We start from the raw sequence: 18768 nt of genomic DNA on the forward strand, positions 1-18768 counted from the left end.
TTCTTTGATGATAGTGTGTATATATCTGCTCTGATATTCCTTGTTTGAGACTTCTTTTTTAGGATCCCCCCCCCCACTTTCTTTGATTTCCTCAGGTACAAATTCACTGTACTCAATTCTATCAAATTATTTTTTTCTTCTGTTTCTTTCCCATCTCAACAAATCTTTTGGAACATTTTGATTTTATCTTTTTGAAAATCCGCTTTTTCCCACAACCTTCTAAACAGCGAGTAATTTATTGGAAGTTTGAAGGATTATATTGTAGTAATATAGTAATAGCCATATAGTGCAAGGAAGTCACAGGCTTTAACTGTACTGGCCAAAAAAAAAAAAAAAAATACATGAGTAGATAAGAAAATAAAAATTATTTCCTTCCCTCCTCATATAGATAACAATCCAGTTGACCTATGAATTTATTCAGCCTGTCAGTCTCAACTACATGTGAAGGCAACCTGTTCCAGCAATCAACGACTTGCTGGCTAAAAGAAAACTTCCTATAATCTAGTCTGAACCTCTTCCTTTGCAAGTTGAATTTATGCTCCTAGTCCTGGAATTCTTTATAACAGTGAAAATGATACCGTCATTTATTTTACTAACCTGTCTGAGAGCCTTATAAACCTTGGTCAGATCACCTCTGAGGTGTCTGATTTCCAAACTCTGTAGCCCACATACCATATTTCCCCATGTATAAGATGCACCTTAATTTTGGGGCCCGAAATTTGAAAAAAAATGTATTACATAAAATTATTGAACTCAAGTTTTATTCATCATAAAATTCATACAACTCCTCATCACTGTCAAAATTCCCATCCATTACCTTGTCCTCATCTGTGTCTGATGACGAATCACTGTCTTCATATATTGCCTCATCCTCAGTTCCATCTATGGCATTTGAAATGCCACACTTCTTAAATGACTTGACAACGATCTCAATCTTGATATTATCCCAGGATCTTTTCACCCAGGTACAAACTTCTCCTATAGTTTGTTTCTTCACTCTTCCTACTGGTGTCAAATTGTCCCCAGAAGACTTCATCCATTGGTTCAATTTGTGTCTCATGGCAGCTTTGAAGGGTTTGTTAATGCTGACATCAAGTGGTTAGAGCTGGGATGTTAAGCCTCCAGGTATGACGGCAAGTTTTGTTTTTTGCTCTGCAGCAATCTTTGTGTTTTTTGTTGTGTGCCCTGAACTGATCAAGCACCAATAGGGCAGGTTTGCTAAAAGCCCACCTGGTCTCCTGCTCCAAACTTTCTCAAACCAGATCTTCATCCCATCCTGATCCATCCAACCCTTGTTATGAACGTGGACAATCACTCCTCGAGGAATGTCTTCTTTTGGCATTGTTTTGTGTTTGAAAATCAGCATAGGAGGCAGCTTGGTTCCGTCGGCACACTAGAACAACTGTATAATGGCTCTTTTCGTGTCCACTTGTCTTCACAGTTACAGTTTTCACCCCCTTCTTATCAACAGTTCTGTTACTTGGGACATCAAATTGAAGGGGGACTTCATCCATATTTGCAATCTGTCCCAACTCAAACTGATGTGTCTTCCGGTATTGAATGACAAAACGATAAAATTCAAGGACCTTCTGCTCATAGCTGTCAGGCCTCTTTTGGGCAAGTTTGGTGCGTGTATGCATGCTTAGTCCATTCCGTTTCATGAACCTGAAGCACCAATTGTATCCTCCTTTGAAATCAGTAACTTCTTTTTCATCAGCAATTCTTCTTGCCTCATGCTGAACCATCTTTGTGAACATAGGAATTTCAATTGCCCTTTGCTCTTCAATCTATATCTCAATTCCCTCTCAAAATCAGGCCATTTTGCTGACTTGCCTCTCATGGCATTCTTCTGCCATGGTATTTTCAGTAGGTTTTCTTCTTCCCGTAGCCAGTCTCGGATTGTTTTCTCGGTTGGAGGAGGACCAAACTTACATTCAGCAGCACGATTTCCATTCACTTTTGTAAACTGGATCACTTTTAACTTGAATTCAGCACTGTATGAAGAGCTTTTCTGAGCCATTTCTGGGAACATGGCAAAACGTAACCTAATATACCGGTAACAAGTGTAAAACAATGAGCACAAAGACAACAAGCGCAAAAAAGCGGGAAATGCAAGTAAAAAAATCTACAACCACTGTATAAGATGCACCCAGTTTTTAGACCCCAAATTTTTCGAAAAAGGGTGCATTTTATACATGGGGAAATACGGTAATCAGAGTCCTTGTATGGTTGCCCTTTTTGCCAATCTCACCATGTGAGTTGCCCATCTCTGCACCCTTTCAAGAAACTCAATGGCTTTTTTTCAGAAGGGGGGTGTCTCCATACTTGAACACAGTATTCCAAATGTGATCTTACAATTGCTTATACAGTGGGACTATGACTACTATGACTCTAGAGGACAATTTTTGAAAAATCATCAGTAGGACACCATGGGCTTTCCTTGCTGCCTGTTTACACTGCTCAGAAAACTTCATATCTGTCCATATTAATTCAGCCCCACCAAATGTATAATTTATTTCGATTTTATTTATTACGATTTCAATTTAATAGTAGTTGCTATTTCCCAAATGTTAAGACTTTGCATTTTGCTGCATTAAAACGTAATTGCTACTTTTCTGACCATTCTTGCAGCTGGTTCAAGTCATCCTGAAGAAGCACTGCTTGGTACTGACCACTAACTACTTTTCCAATCTTTATGTTGTTTGCAAATTTTGACATCACACCTTCTATCTCTTTGTTGATTATTGTTTATGAAAATCAAAAACAACAGGTCCAAGTTGTTTGAATATCCACTAATTTCTCAGTTGGAGGAGGACCAAACTTACATTCAGCAGTACGATTTCCATTCACTTTTGTAAACTGGATCACTTTTAACTTGAATTCAGCACTGTACGAAGGTGGCGCAAAAGTTTTTGCCAATATTATTGAGGATACCTTAAAGGTTCAGGGAAACTGCTAGTTAGGGGGGATGTGGGTAATACTGACACGCGTTTATCTGACAATATTGGTCAATGTAACTCTTGCACATACCTTAAGAGTTCTTATCTGTTACCCCAACTGGACGTATTATCTAGATGTTCTGGGGGCAAAGACGTTTCACGTGAGCGGGTAGCTAATATCAGGGAAGAGAGCCTAAAAAACTTCAAGGGTTGTGTTATGGTTGTTAAATATACAAGAACAGTAAATCTTAATTGTTTATACAGTAACGTTAGAAGTGTCGTCAATAAAATGAGCGAATTCGAACTGCTGGTTAAAACAAGTAACGCGGACATAATAGGGCTTACAGAGACGCGGTGCCACCCTTAAATTGGGGATGATGAGTTTCAGTACGGCTTGTATAATGTATTTAGGAAGGATAGGTTAGATAGAAGGAGTGGTGGGGTAATGCTTCTTATCAGAAGCAGTCTGAGTGCGACGATAGCTTTCCCGGATTCAGACATTTCACATGCTAGTATAGAGTCTGTATGGTGTGAGATAGTTGGAAACAAAGGTATAATGCGAGTAGGAGTAATCTACAGACCAGGTGATTGTGAAGATTATGACAAAAGCCTCTACATGCAAATGGAATGGGCAAGTAAGCGTCAATGCCTTATTATGGGTGATTTCAATTTGCCTCTAATTGATTGGAGTAAATGGGAAGGAAACTGGACATGGGGAACAAAATTTTTAAATCAACTAGATGACTGTTATTTGTATCAACATGTCAGGGAAAGTACTAGAGAAAAGAATATCCTAGACCTCATCATCACACACGAATCAGATGACATAACAGGGCTGACAGTAGAGGAACCAGTAGCAGGAAGTATCACGGAGTTCTACGGTGGATGATGACGAGAGAGGTAGCAGAAGTAAAAGGCAAAGGAATGGGTTTTAATTTCAGAAAAGGAAATTACGATGCCTTAAGGTACTACATGGTCTCTATTAACTGGGTAGATATCGCGCAGAGAATGAATACAATTGAACTGTGGTACGCTTTTAAAACATTAATCACAGATGCCTTGAATGCGTATATACCATTAAAAAAATACTCCACGAGAAGGGTTCCAAGTTGGATGAATAGAAGTTGCCGCATTACTTGAGCAGAAAAAGGTGGCATGGAAAGGTTACAGAGCAATAAAAAGTACTGAAGCCTATAACAGCTACAAGGTGATGTGTAATAGAGCCACAGAAAAGGTTCGACAGGCAAAGGCAGTGTATGAGAAATCACTAGCAAACAGAGCAAAGGGGGGGATAAAGAATTCTTCACATATATAAATGCCAAGAAGAGCAGGACAAACCAGATCGGACCTTTACGTAAGGGAAAGTGGATAGTAATAAATACACCAGCTGCCGTTGCAGATGAACAAAACACTTATTTTGCATCAATATTTACAAATGAAAAGCCTTTTGTGGCAATGGGAAATTGTGGGAGCGAAGCTAAAAAATATGTAATTAATGATATTGAAATTTCGCAAGATTATTTAATGAAAAACTTTCGAGCCTACAGACCAGTAAGGCTCCTGGAGTTGATGGAATATACCCTATAATCTTAAGAGAGGCAGCAAGCGAGTGCATTGAACCATTGAGGCTAATTATGAGAGCATCACTAGACTCTGGGGAGATTCCCTTGGATTGGAAAAGTGCAAATGTATCTCCCATACATAAGGGTGGCTCTAAAAGTGAAGTTGGAAATTATCGACCTGTCAGTCTGACTTCAGTAGTAGGGAAAATAATGGAGGCAATGATCAAGGGTGGAATTCAGGATCATTTGGATCGAATTGAAATTCTCAAGGATACTCAGCATGGTTTTGTAAAGGAAAAATCATGTTTAACAAATCTGGTTAGCTATTTCGAAAGGGTCACTCACGAGCTGGATTTAGGGAATAATTTCGACATTGTTTATTTAGATTTCAGCAAAGCTTTTGACTCAGTCCCACATGAGCAGTTGCTTTATAAGCTGGAACAGGTTGGAATCACTGGGAAAATCCTTAGATGGATAGAAGGATGGCTTCAGGGCAGGAGGCAGAGGGTTGTGATAAATGGCTATTCCCCAGATTGGGTTGATGTAAGAAGTGGGGGTTCCCCAAGGATCAGTATTAGGACCACTGTTGTTTTTAATTTTCATAAACGACATTGATGAAGGGATAGAGGGCGTGATGTCTAAATTTGCAGATGATGTTAAAATTGGTAGAGTAGTTAATGATCACTGTCAAGCTGAGCTTCTTCAGAGAGACCTAGATAGACTTCAGGAATAGTCAGAAAAATGGCAGCTATGCTTTAATCCAACGAAGTGTAAGGTATTACACCTGGGAAACAGTAATCCCAAAATAACTTATTCACTTGGTGGAGTTCAACTAAACCCAGTACTGGAGGAAAGGGACTTGGGTGTTACGATACGGTCAGACATGAAATTCTCTGAGCATTTTAAACAGGTTGCAAGGAAGGCCCATGGTGTCCTATTGATGATCTATCGAACTTTTGCAAGTAGAGATAGGGACGTGATAATCCCATTATATAAGGCTTATGTTAGACCACACTTGGAATACTGTGTTCAAGTATGGAGACTGCACCTAAAGAAAGACATCGAGCTTCTTGAAAGGGTGCAAAGAAGGGTAACTCGCCTGGTGAGATCGGCAAAAGGGCGTCCTTATGAAGAAAGACTTCGAATATGTGGGTTGCAGAGTTTGGAAACTAGACACCTTAGAGGAGATTTGATTGAGGTGTTTAAGGCTCTGAGAGGCATCAGTAAAATGAATGAGGACAAAATTTTCAAGATTATAAATGATGCTAGAACTAGGGGACATAAATTCAAGTTACGGGGGGAAATGTTTAGACTGGACTGCAGGAAGTGTTATTTTAGCCAGCGAGTTATAAATTACTGGAATAAGTTGCCTTCACGAATGGTAGAGGCCGACAGTTTGGGGAAATTCAAAGGTCATCTGGATAGTACTTTCGGGTAAGGGAAGCGCATAGGATGATAGGTTTAATTTCCTTTTTATTTATTTATTTATTTATTTATTTTTTATTTATTAATTATTATTATTTAGTTATTTATTTTATTTATTTATTTATTTTTTTGTTTTTATCATTGTTTTGTTCGGATTTTTTTGGCTGGTGCAGCATAAGCCATAGGCTTTCTTGCACCATGCGGCCGTTACTAATACTAATTACAACCATCTGCTTTCTGCCCTGCAGCCACCCAGCAATTCATCTTAGAATCTTTCCAGTAATGACAACATGTTTCAGCTTATACAGTAATGTCTTAAGAGGGACTGAGTCAAATACATTGCTAAAATCAAAATAAACTACGTTGAAATTGTTCCCCACCTCCAGCTTATGAGTCAAAATAGCCTACTAAGTTAGTTAAGCATGATTTTCCCTGTCTTTAAGAATGCCATATCCATCTAAATGACCTTGGATTGCACTCTTAATCATTGCCACTTGAGATTTTCCTTTCCACTGAATTCACATTAACTGGTCTGTAATTACTGACTTTGTTCTTAGAACTGCCTTTATGTATTGGAGATACATTGGCACTTCTCCAAACCAAAGGAATTGCCCCCAAATCCAAAGTTGCTCTCATAATTAACCTCAGTGGTTCAATGCACTCCCTCAAAACTACCGGGTATATGCCATCAACTCCAGGAACTTTACTTGCCTTTATGCTCAAAATTTTTTTCTAATAAACAGTCATCTGTAATTTTGAAAATCACTAATTTCATATGACTGAGCCTCATTCACACAGCCTCTTCTCAGCATGAAGGGTCTTGCTGTTCAGTAAAGACAGATGCAGAATTCAATTGATCTATGATGTCAGCTGGATTGTCTAAGACTTTCCTCACCTCCAGTGCACAAGGGTCTGATCTAATTCACTTTTATCTTGTATTCACTTACATGAAAAATCCTTGTCTGTAGCTGGTGCTTTCTCGTATGCCACCTTGACCTCTCTGACCTTATCTGTGGTACTATTACAAATCAACTTCAGCTATTGCAGGCTTCTGTATTTTTCATTAATCTGTAACTATCATGCTATCTTTTTCTGCTATATTTGACTGGCCAGCTCCGCATTCATCCAATTCGGCAGGCATCCCTCTACTGCAGTATTTTTTTTAATGGTATGCATGCATTCATGGCATCTGTGATTTTTGTTTTAAAGGTATTCCATAATTCAAGCATATTTCCTCCCACTCTGCAATCCGGCCAATTAATAGATGCCATATAGCACCCTAAACTGTCGAAACTCTTCTGAAGTTAAACCAATGCCTTTACCATTAACTGCAGATAAAGGAACCACTAGGTGACAGTGATCACAGTGTGCTGAAGTGGGATTTACTCAAAGAGGTAACTACCATCAGTGGTAAAGGGAAGGGTTTTTGCTTTCGTAAAGGCGACTACGATGGTCTGAGACAGTATTTAAATTAGCATTAGCATTAGTAGAGGCATATGATGCAAGAAAGCAAGCTTATTCAGCATCAGCCAAAAAAAAAAAAAAAAAACAGACCACTCCCATTTCACCCCTCCGTTCGTTCAAAATACCTGTCCAGTTGAGCCTTAAATTTGTTTAGGCTATCAACTTCAACAACAAATGATGGAAGTCGGTTCCACCAGCCAACCACCCGCTGGCCAAAGGCAAATTTCTGCACATCTATCCGACATCCGTCCTTCCTCAATTTGAATTTATGCCCTCTGAGGTGATTATTCTGAGCAAGAGGAAGAATCCCATTGGCATTGAGCATGCTCAAACCATTCAAAGCCTTATACACCTCTATCAGATCACCTCGCCGGTGCCTAGTCTCCAGACTCTGTAATTTGCAAAACTTAAGCCTTTCTTCGTAAGAGCAACCCTTTGTTCCATTCACTAATCTTGTTGCCCTTCTTTGTACCCGTTCCAGCAGCTCTACATCCTTCTTGAAATGAGGCTTCCAGACCTGTAATTATAGACCTGTGAGTTTAACTTCTGTTCCAGGAAAATTAATGGAGGCACTGGTTAAAGAAGCACTGCAGGATCATCTAGACAAGACTTTAGTTATAGCTCGGACACAGCATGGTTTTGTTAAGGGAAAGTCTTGCCTGACCAATTTGATTGGATACTATGATACAGTCACAAAAGAACTGGATGCAGGGAATAACTTTGATATTATATATTTGGATCTTAGAAAGGCTTTTGATACTGTTGCACATGGAAGACTGCTGAACAAATTGGAGCAGTGTGGCATTGGAGGCAAATTGCTGCTATGGATAAAGGGATGGTTGAGGGGGAGAAGACGGAGAGTGGTAATCAATGAACACTGCTCATCGTCGACTAATGTTATTAGTGGAGTCCCTCAGGGTTCAGTATTGGGTCCATTATTATTTTCCGTATTTATAAATGATGTTTATGATGCTATATCAAGCTTAATATCCAAGTTTGCAGATGATACAAAGGTTGGCAGGTTTGTTAAGGCCACTACTGATGCTATGCTGCTGCTGCTGCAACAGGATCTGGAAAGGTTGAGTAGATGGGCTGAAAGGTGATAAATGAAGTTTAACATTGACAAATGTAAAGTACTACATATGGGAAACAGCAACCCCAGAACAATGTATCAACTCTGTGGTACTACACTGACAGTGGTAGAGAATGAAAAGGACCTGGGGATAATTGTGCAGGCATATATGAAGTTCTCTGAGCAGTGCAGACAGGCTGCAAGAATAGCTCGTGGTGTCTTGTCAATGATATATAAAGGAATTTTTCTAGCAGGGATAAGGAGGTGATTATTCCCTTGTATAAGGCAATGGTCAGGCCATGCCTTGAGTACTGTATACAGGTATGGAAGCCTCATTTCAAGAAGGATGTAGAGCTGCTGGAACGAGTACAGAGAAGGACAAGATTAGTGAATGGAACAAAGAGTTGCTCTTACGAAGAAAGGCTTAAGTTTTGCAAATTACAGTGTCTGGAGACTAGGCACTGGCGAGGTGATCTGATAGAGATGTATAAGGCCTTGAATGGTTTGAGTGTTTTTATGTTTTATAAGGGAGTGTTTTATGCTCAATGCTGATGGGATTCTTCCTCTTGCTCAGAATAATCACCTGAGAGGGCATAAATTCAGATTGAGAAAAGATAGATGTAGGATAGATGTGCGGAAATTTGCCTTTAGCCAGTCATCGCCCTGTTTCTCCCATGTACCATTCCCCAAAATGCCCGGATTGTGGGGAACTGTACGTCGGGGAGACAGGGCGACGACTTAAGGACCATCTGGGGGAACATACAAGAGCTATACAGACTGCAGAACTCAATAAGTCCCCCATTGCTGAGCAGTATTGAGAAAAACAACACCAGGTATCCCCTGAGAATGCTGTCATCCTTGACTGGGCACATAGATTCTGGGACCGCAAGTGGCTTGAGAGTTCGTGGATTGGGTCATCTGGTAACAGTAGCATGAATAGAGGTAGGGGAGTTCGGCTCCACCCCCTTTTGGAGGCTGTGGTCTTTTCCAGAGACAAACGTTTTAATTTGCCACGCTCCCAGACCATTTCCGGTTCCAGCACACGTGAAGGGAGTGTTGAACATGCACCTGGTCAGACACATGTGCCGTCAGCCTGATATTTAAGGTTGTGTCGCTTGAACTTCATTATTGTTGAGAAAGGTGGCGGATGCCCCCGAAAGCTTCAATGGTGTTTTATCGCTTTTAAAATTTTTAATGTATTTTAAATTCATTTTTATTTATTTTAAAGTAAATCAGTTTTTGGTAAATTATTATTTTACAGTTTTTATTGTATCATTTCAGTATACTATTCAGTATTATTTTATCATTAAATCAGTTTATTTAAACAGTTGGTGTATTTGTCTAAACTTGTGGTATGTATAACCTCAACCTTAGAGGCCTTTTTGCAGATAACAGGTCTGTAATTACTTGTGTCACCCTTTGATTCTCCTTTGTGGATTGGAGTCACATTTGTACATCTCCAGTCCATGGGTGCTTCCACTGAGTCCAAGGAAGCTCTCATAATTATGACTAAGGATTTACTTACTTCCTTGCTGCATCCTTTAATATAACTGGATAGATTCCATCCACCCCAAGTGCTTTCCTTATGTTTATCTTAAACAATTTCTCCTTCACTTTACTCTCAGTTATTACAAAATAATTAAGCTCCCTGTTAGAGTTTAATAAGTTTCTGTCCTCCACTTCCCTAAAAATTCCTCATGTGTGAATGTAGATGCAAAACTCTCATTCAGTTTTTCAGCTATCTGAGCAGAACCATCAACAGTTGAACCACTGATATCAAGGGGACCAATCTGATTCATCCCTTTCCTTCTAGAGTTTACAGAAGTAAAGAGCTCTTTGCTGTTTTGCTTTGCATCCTTTGTCAAAGATTTCTTGTAACCTGCCTTTGCCTGCCTACCTTCTTTGTGACTTGGTTACATACCAACTTTATCTATCATAGGCTTCCGTGTCACCTGTTAATTTATATGTATCCCATGCATTTTTCTTCTCTGCTACCTGTCTAATTAGTTCATCTGACTTCATTTAGGCCTAAATCTTGAACAATATTTCTTAGTTGGTATGAAAAGCCTAGTAGCTTCCAAGATTAATTCACTAATCAGTTATTGTCAAAGATCTTTAAATATTGGGAGAAAGTAAGTAACTGCATAATTTTATTTTTATTTTTACTTCTCAGAATCATGTATAAAAAAAAATTGCAATTTCGATTTTTTTTTTCCCAACCTACTTTGGGAAACAGCACATTTCCATTTATATTAAATCCATCATTGAAGTTGTGTTTCAGAAATTTAAATAATTCTTTTATAACATTTCTGTGAAATTTTAAGTTACTTTAAGTCATCTTTTGTCTGTAAGCAATTAATGATAATTGGATTTAATAGAATAAACATCAACTACGTTTGTGGGTCTTGTTTTGTTTTTTTGTAAGGTGGTATCCCCCAGGCCATGGTGATTTTTATAAAGCTTTTTACAAATCTGGTTTTCTAGAAGATTTTATTCACCAAGGAAAGGAGTATTGTTTTCTTGCTAATGGTGATAATTTAGGTGCAACTGTTGATATTAGTATCCTTGTTTGGAAACCATTTCTGAATGTATTTAATTCAATTTTATAATGCCTAATTTCTGATAATAATAAAGTATAAGCTCTTTATTCCAAATAAGCTTTCAAAATATAATTTCATATACAGAAAAAAATGTTCATGCAAAAAAGTGAGGACAAATCATAAATTGAAATAGCAACTTAAATAAGTATTAAAAAGGAAATAAAAATCATGGTACATGTAGAAAACATAAGCTAAATATAATATCTCAAATTTGTATAAATATCTTTGAAATGTATGAATCAGTTAATCATATAAAAACTATCCTCTTTATTTCACACGGAGGGGGGGGGGACCATCAACTTTATTACAGTAAAAAAAAATGATATTTTTATATTAATAAATTTTATAATATTGGTTTAAATAGCATAGTTTACCCGTAAATTTAACTACACAGGTAGTGTAACGGCATCATTTGATTTTCTCATTTTGTGGCTGCCTTCACAGTGAGATACCAGGTATTGCACTACTTCGAATAAATAACATTTCTCTAGTAGAGGAGTCTACTGTTATTTATTCTCAGTGGGCACCACTACCCAGACGTGTTTTGGAGCTAGTTGGCTCACTCTTCAGTGGGTGGACCCTGATAATGCAGACATGCCATCACGGTTGCGAAGTTAATTCCACAATATGAGAGATGCCAAATGGTGAAGATAATGATAATATTTTGAAGACAATGCTCAAGGCATAATGGGTTGAAATTAACTATATAATATGGTGTAAATACACCATAGTTTACCCATAAATTTAACTACACAAGTAGTGTAATGGCATCATTTGATTTTCTCATATTGAGGCTGCCTTCACAACAATATACCAGATATAGCACTACTTCGAATAAATAACGCTTCTCTAGTAGAGGAGTCTCCTGTTATTTATTCTCAGTGCGCACCACCACCCAGATGCGTTTTGGAGCTAGTTGGCTCAGCACCACAATATGAGAAAATCAAATGATGCCGTTACACTACTTGTGTAGTTAAATTTATGGGCAACTATGGTGTATTTACACTGATATTATATAGTTGATTTCAACCCATAATCTATTATGCCTTGAGAATTTAGTCTTCAAAATATTAATAAATTTTGTAAATATTTATCCTGAATAAAAGGACTATGTTGTAATAATGTGATTGCTTTGGATATATGGTATTTTTGGTTTAAGCTGATATTCTTTAATTTGTGATACCAAAAATAAAACGTACTGCACTTGAATTAAATTGTTTCATGTTCATGATTCTTTATTTAATTATTATTATTATTATTATTAGCCACAGGTGCAAGGAAGCCCAAGGCGTATGCCGCACCAGCCAAAAAAAAAAAAAAAAATCCCGAATTACCCTGAGAGAGAGAGAGAGAGAGAGAGAGAGAGAGAAGCAGAAGGCAATCACCAAGAAAGAGAAGAATGACAACATCCAGCCCAATACCCTGGGCACGCCAAGCCCATACTCACCAGATGTGAGCCCCCAGGGTTCAAATATAATGGAGTCAATCGAAAATCACAGGGTTAGGGCACCAAAAATTTTACCCATCACTGTGCATCGATTGTTTTATTTTATTAGCATTCTTCATAGCATACCAATTCTGCAAGGTGTGGCAATAAAGTTCCTGGACTGGTGCTATTGCAGTCATGTTTGACAAATTTGAAAATAAATGGAAGTGGTGTGTTGTAGTTCAAACTTCCTCCAACAGATGGTGGTACAGAAATTGTCCAGTAGACTGGCAGGTTGCAAGTAACAACCAGTTTCAATAATTTTCCTTGTCATGATTTTTCAATAGACCAATGAATGAATATCAAATTTTGCTTTAAAAAATCTGCAATAGAAACATATGAAATATTAAAAACTATTATGATGATGAAATTCTAAGTCATAGCAGTGTGCTTAAATGGTATAAGCGGTTCAAAGACAGATGCGATGATGTTTGTGATGATCCAAGAAATGGGTGTCCATCAACCTCTCAAAATGAGGACAGAATTGCAAAAGTTTAGTGAATAGTGGCAAGAGATTGTCATTTGACCCTCAGAATGATGGCTGATGGGTTGGATACGAATAAGGAGATGATTCATCATCTTCTGCATGAAGATTTAGGGAGAAGGAAGGTCTGCTTAAAATTTACAGAGAGAGAGAGAGAGAGAGAGAGAGAGAGAGAGAGAGAGAGAGAGATAATCTTTATTGCCCTTCACTGCCATTAAGCCAGGTGTTTACAGCCCCCAGGTAATGCAGCCTCTTGGATGAGCAGCAGCTATGAAGCGTATCATCATGCAAAAACATCCAGACTTGATAAGACAATCCTAATTTCCTTGACTGTATTGTCACTGTTAATGAACATTGGGTATTTGAGTACAACTCAGAGACAAAGCATCAGAGCATATAGTGGACTTCAAAATCATCACCAAGGCCCAAAAAAGTTTTGTTTATGGAAGTCCAGGATCCAGACAATGCTGATCATATTTTTCAACAAACAGGGTGTGATTCACAAGGAATTTTTGCTTGAAGAGGGGAGAGTCAATGCTGCAGTCTATATACAGGTACTTCAAAGACTATTGAAGCACATTTTCCTGGTGAGGCTGCAATTTCGAGAGAAAGGCTGGTTCTTGTTGCACAACAATATAGTAGTAGAAGTAGTAGTAGTAGTGGCATGTGATGCAAGAAAGCAAGTGTATGAGCTTATGCAGCATCAGCCAAAAAAAAAAACACACCATTCCTTCCAAATGCCTGTCCAGTTTCTCCTTAAATTTATTTAACCTATCAACTTCCACAATGACAGATGGAAGTTTGTTCCAGCAATTAACCACCCGCTGGCTTAAGGCAAATTTCCGCACATCTATTCTACATCTGTCTTTTCTTAATTTGAATTTATGCCCCCTTAGGTTCGAAATCTGAACAAGTGGAAGGATCCCATCAGAATTCAGCGTGCTCAATCCATTCAAGGCCTTATATACCTCATTCAGATCACCGCGCAGGTGCCTAGTCTCCAGCCACTGCAATTTGCAGGACTTAAGCCTCTCTTGGTAAGAGGATCCCTTCATTCTCCTCACCAATCCTGTTGCCCTTTGTACACGCTCAAGCAAATCTACATCTTTCCTAAAATGAGGCCTCCAGACCTGTACGCAGTACTCAAGGTGTGGCCTGACCATTGCCTTATACAGAGGGACAATCACCTCCTTTTCCCTGCTAGCAAAATTCCTATATATCATTGACAAAATCCCCATGACCTGCCCTGGCAGCCTGTCTGCATTGCTCTGAAAACTTCATATCTGACTGCAAAATTACTCCCAGGTCTTTTTCGTTTTCTACCACCTTAAGTGTAGTACCACACAGTTGGTACGTTTCTCTGGGGTTACTTCTACCCATATGCAGTACTTTGTATTTGTCAAGGTAAAACTTCAGTTGCCACTTCTTAGCTCATCTGCTCAAATTCTCTAGATCCTGTTGCAGTAGCACACTGCCATTGCTGTCATTAACAACCCTGCCAACCTATGTATCATCTGCAAACTTCGACACTAAGCCTGATATACCTTCATCATTGATAAATATACAAAACAACAGCGGACCCAACACCGAACCCTGTGGGACTCCACTAATAACATCAGTCCACGAAGAGCAGCACCCAATGATTACCACCCTCTGTCTTCTCCCACTCAACCATCCTTTTATCCATTGTAGCAACTTACCCTTAATACCACTCTGCTCCAATTTGTACAATAGTCTTCCATGCGCAACAGTGTCAAAAGCTTTCCTGAAATCCAAATATATGATATCAAAATTATTTTTTGCATCCAGTTCCTTTGTAACCACATCATAATATCCTATCAAATTTGTCAGACAAGACTTTCCCTTAACAAACACTTCTACTGTATTCCTTCATCATTATCATTTAGAAAGATAAGAAAAGAGAGGTCCAAACATTGATCCATGAGGGACTCTGGTTGCTATTCCTGCCCTTGAGGAATTTATGACAACCTTATGTCCTCTATCCTACATCCAACCTCTAATCTATCATTGGATGTTTCCTGTTATCCTGACCTGCTCAAATTTATAGAATCACCTATCATGAGGAACTGTATCAGAGGCCTTACATCATAAATCATAAGTTAAAGAAATTTTTCATTAGGTAAAATTTTATTAGTTAAAAAAAAAGTAAAGTGCAGCCATTATCAACCCACTGCAGGATGGAAGCCTCCTCAACAATTCATGCTGAGGGAAATGGACCATAATCTGCCATGCTGGTCCAGTGCGGGTTGGCAGATTGACCGTATCAGCAGTCAGGGGCTTGAACCCCGGTCTACTCAAAGAGCATGTGCTACTGCACTCCCGCTCCTGCCCACTCGGCTACAGAGGCCGTTTTTTTTAGTTTTTTTATTAGTTAGAGGTATTTAACTTCCCATCCCATTGTGAGTTCTTTAATGGTATTGATAGCTTCACTGATTAGTTTGTTCATGCACATGCAGTCTACCTCAGAATTCAGACTGGAATGGAGCTTGCTGAAATGCTATTCCAGTTCATCCTATACACATAATGTCATGTACATACTTGAGTGGTTATTAAAAATGACATTTTATTGAGTCTTTTGTATCCTCAAGTTTTCTGTTTTGAGCCATGGTCTAGTTATATACAGGTCAACATAGATTTATTGGTTGTTGTACACATTTGATCTTTTCTAGGAACTATGTAAAATTCTTTGTATAGTTTTTCTTAAAGGGTTGAGATTTTGGGCAAACAGTTTAACAAGATTTTTTGCAAAGACACTAAACTGCTAGTTACTTGTTATAACTGGGTTTTCTTTGTGAATGTTTTTCTTTGCAAATGAATTTATATGATAGTATAAGCTACGCAGTTCAAAGGTTTATGCTGCACCAGAAAAAAGAAATAATCATTAAAATTAGTATTTGTAATGGCAAATGATGCAATTAAGCAAGGTTATACAGCATTAGCCAAAAAAAAAAATTACCACATCACCTGCCCGCCCTCTCTAATGGCAAAAACATGAAAGGAAAAGATAGTCATTATAAATGTTTACAGATTTGAATAAAAGTTCAGTTGTTTGTTCTCTCACACATACACAATAAAATAGTGAACAATCCCCAAAGGTGCCAGATTTTAAAGAGTTTACTGTGTTAGGCATGCCATATTTAAATATGTATTTATAAAAGTGTTGTCCAGTTCCTCCTCGAATTTATTTAAGCTATCAACTTCCTGTCATAATGGAATTTTTATTTCTGTTCCTTTTATTTCTGTTTTAATTGTTTCTAAAACTCCCCCCCCCCCCCCCCATTTTTGCATATTTCTTATTACAAAGTTAACCTTCTTTTAGTACTCCCATATTCCTTTGTTAAGTCCACTTACTAAGGATTTCTATAGACTCTTTTACTTGTAATATTCAATTATCAACTCTATTATAATGAAGCATAGAAGTACATAAAACTCTCACAAAGTTCTACTGAGCTGTTTCTTAAAATAACCTATATTATAAACAGAGAAGCCATACGCTACTAGCTTGGACAGTCACATGCCTTTAGTGATATTCACGCATACGGGTATTAGCAGTCGTGCCTAATATGGAAATTCGCTTTATACTTCGGGTAGTCACCAGACAGGGCTGGACACAGATTGAGAGAGATGGAGGAACATTATGATCATTCCTTTTCTATTCTGTGCCATCCAGGTGCACGAGGCGAGTACTGGAGAGTCCAATCAGATCTCAGGTTTATCTAAACTCTGCAGGATCTTCTCCTTTTAAAAACTGGGTCCTGGGAGACCCAAGCGGTTCAATAGAGCCGAGAGTGGAAAGGAGAGGAGTGTCGGGAGGTGTCATCGAAGCAGTTTTTGACCATAGTGTGTGAAAAATGTCGTGATAGTATTTCTTTGTGGTATGGTGTCTTTGTCATCACCAAGGAGAAGGCCGCCACCCATTTCCTCCGGATGAAGTTGCCCATGAGAGGACAGCAAGGGAGGAGAATGGGGTAAGCGAGAATCCCTTTTCATAAGAGTGAAAGGATTGTGAGGAAATGATAACTGAACAGAAAATATCCATGTTAATTCTTACCCATAAGGAATGATGATTTCTTTCTCAGAATATATATTTCTTCTTAATGTTATGCCTAGTATATCTTGTGTTTGTTAGTATTTTGGTAACTTAATAGATATGGCTAAAGAACTGATATTTCCAATAACGCGTTTTCTATGTAAAGCAATGGCAATGATTATTTATGTGAAATTACTATAATATGGGCTCACATGAGTGATCACTATAACTAATTATTATGTTGACTTACTCTCATAAATGTAGCATATGTTATATTAGAATGCTCATGTCTTTAATCTTTTAATCTTCTTGGATGGAAGGTGTGATGTATGTTCGTTTATTAATTTGTTATATTAAATGTTTTGTTTGAAATAATTGTCTCTCTCTGCCAACTCTTCATTTTCACCAGAGAAAAACCAGTTGTAGAATCAAGAAAGGTTTTTGCGGCGTTAGAGATTTTAAGCTAATTTGCATAACTGAAGTCTCTAATGTAACACAATGCTAATCCAAATCGCAATATTTTATTGGTGAGGTGATTTCTCCCCCTTTTAAAATATTCAGGGATTATTGTCCTATTTTACCACTAGACGGATATATTAAGTTAGAGGAATGTTCAGAACTTAAATGCACTGATAGTGAAAAATATTAGGAGCACCTGAACTCCCTATCTTCATTTAGCATCACATAGGGGTCCAGAGCACCCTACAACACTGGGCATGTGACAAAGCCCCAATAACACAGGTGCTGTAACCCCCCCCCCCCCCCCCAACACTGGCACCATAACTCCCCTAACACTGGCACTGTAAGGCGCCTCCGTAGCCAGGTGGGAAGGAGCAGCAGTGCGTAGCACACGCTTCTTGATTGACCGGGGTTCGAGCCCGTCACCACCAAATACGCAGGATGCGGAAAGGTCAGGGAATGACCACCGCATATACCGGAGCAATATGGCCTTAGTTGCTAATGCTCCTAAAAACCAGATAACAAACAAACAACTGGCACTGTAACCCCCACCTTACATTCCACAATGACAGATGGAAGTTTGTTATAGCAATTAACCACCTGCTGGCTAAAGGCAAATTTCTGCACACCTATTCTATAACTGTCTTTTCTCAGTTTGAATTTAAGCCCCCTCATCTTCCTGATGTTCCTCATCTTCCTATACACTTTCAGATTCAGCTTCTAAATTTTAGTTTTTCTCAACATCACCTCATATTTGTTAATTAAAGCCTCAAACTGCCTATGCTTAACATCATTAGTACCAATATGTATTCTTTGTGTACTCAAAGGATAATAATTGTTCTACATCATCACTAACTTTTGCTTCAAGCAGAAATACCCTGATTGTATTCCGTCTCTTCTGAAAGCATAAAATATATTCCTATTTCTCTGACAATAAAGTCACGAAGAATAATTACCTCTTGTGGGACCAGCACATCTTGCTTGTGGTGATGGTGATAACCTTGGTGCATATAGAGCATACCCACATGGTTCTGTAGAAACATGTGAGTATGCTCTATCATTAAGGTGGGTAGCTGTGTTGATGAGTCCCCTGTTTTAATTCCTTCTAGGGCTTATTCTTTTCTTCAAGCACTCAAATTTGTCCAACAAAATGCTAAACTTTCACTTTATTTTCTCTCTCTCTCTCTCTCTCTCTCTCTCTCTCTCTCTCTCTCTCTCTCTCTGTG

The 18768-nt window shown here is 38.4% G+C and overlaps 1 protein-coding gene across 1 annotated transcript in view; it reads left to right on the forward strand.

Moving 5' to 3' along the window:
- The window catches only part of LOC150088446 (UTP--glucose-1-phosphate uridylyltransferase-like), a 225451-nt gene that overhangs the window by 117517 nt on the left and 89166 nt on the right, over positions 1 to 18768 (forward strand). Inside the window, exon 7 of the mRNA XM_090370162.1 lies at positions 10888 to 11021. Coding sequence (XP_090226288.1) covers positions 10888 to 11021 — 134 coding nt within the window. The remainder of the gene's footprint in view (positions 1 to 10887; positions 11022 to 18768) is intronic.

This window comes from Mastigoproctus giganteus, chromosome 3 (assembly GCF_048544385.1).
Source record: "Mastigoproctus giganteus isolate SK-2022 chromosome 3, ASM4854438v1, whole genome shotgun sequence".
In the NCBI taxonomy this organism is placed as follows: Eukaryota; Metazoa; Arthropoda; class Arachnida; order Uropygi; family Thelyphonidae; genus Mastigoproctus; species Mastigoproctus giganteus.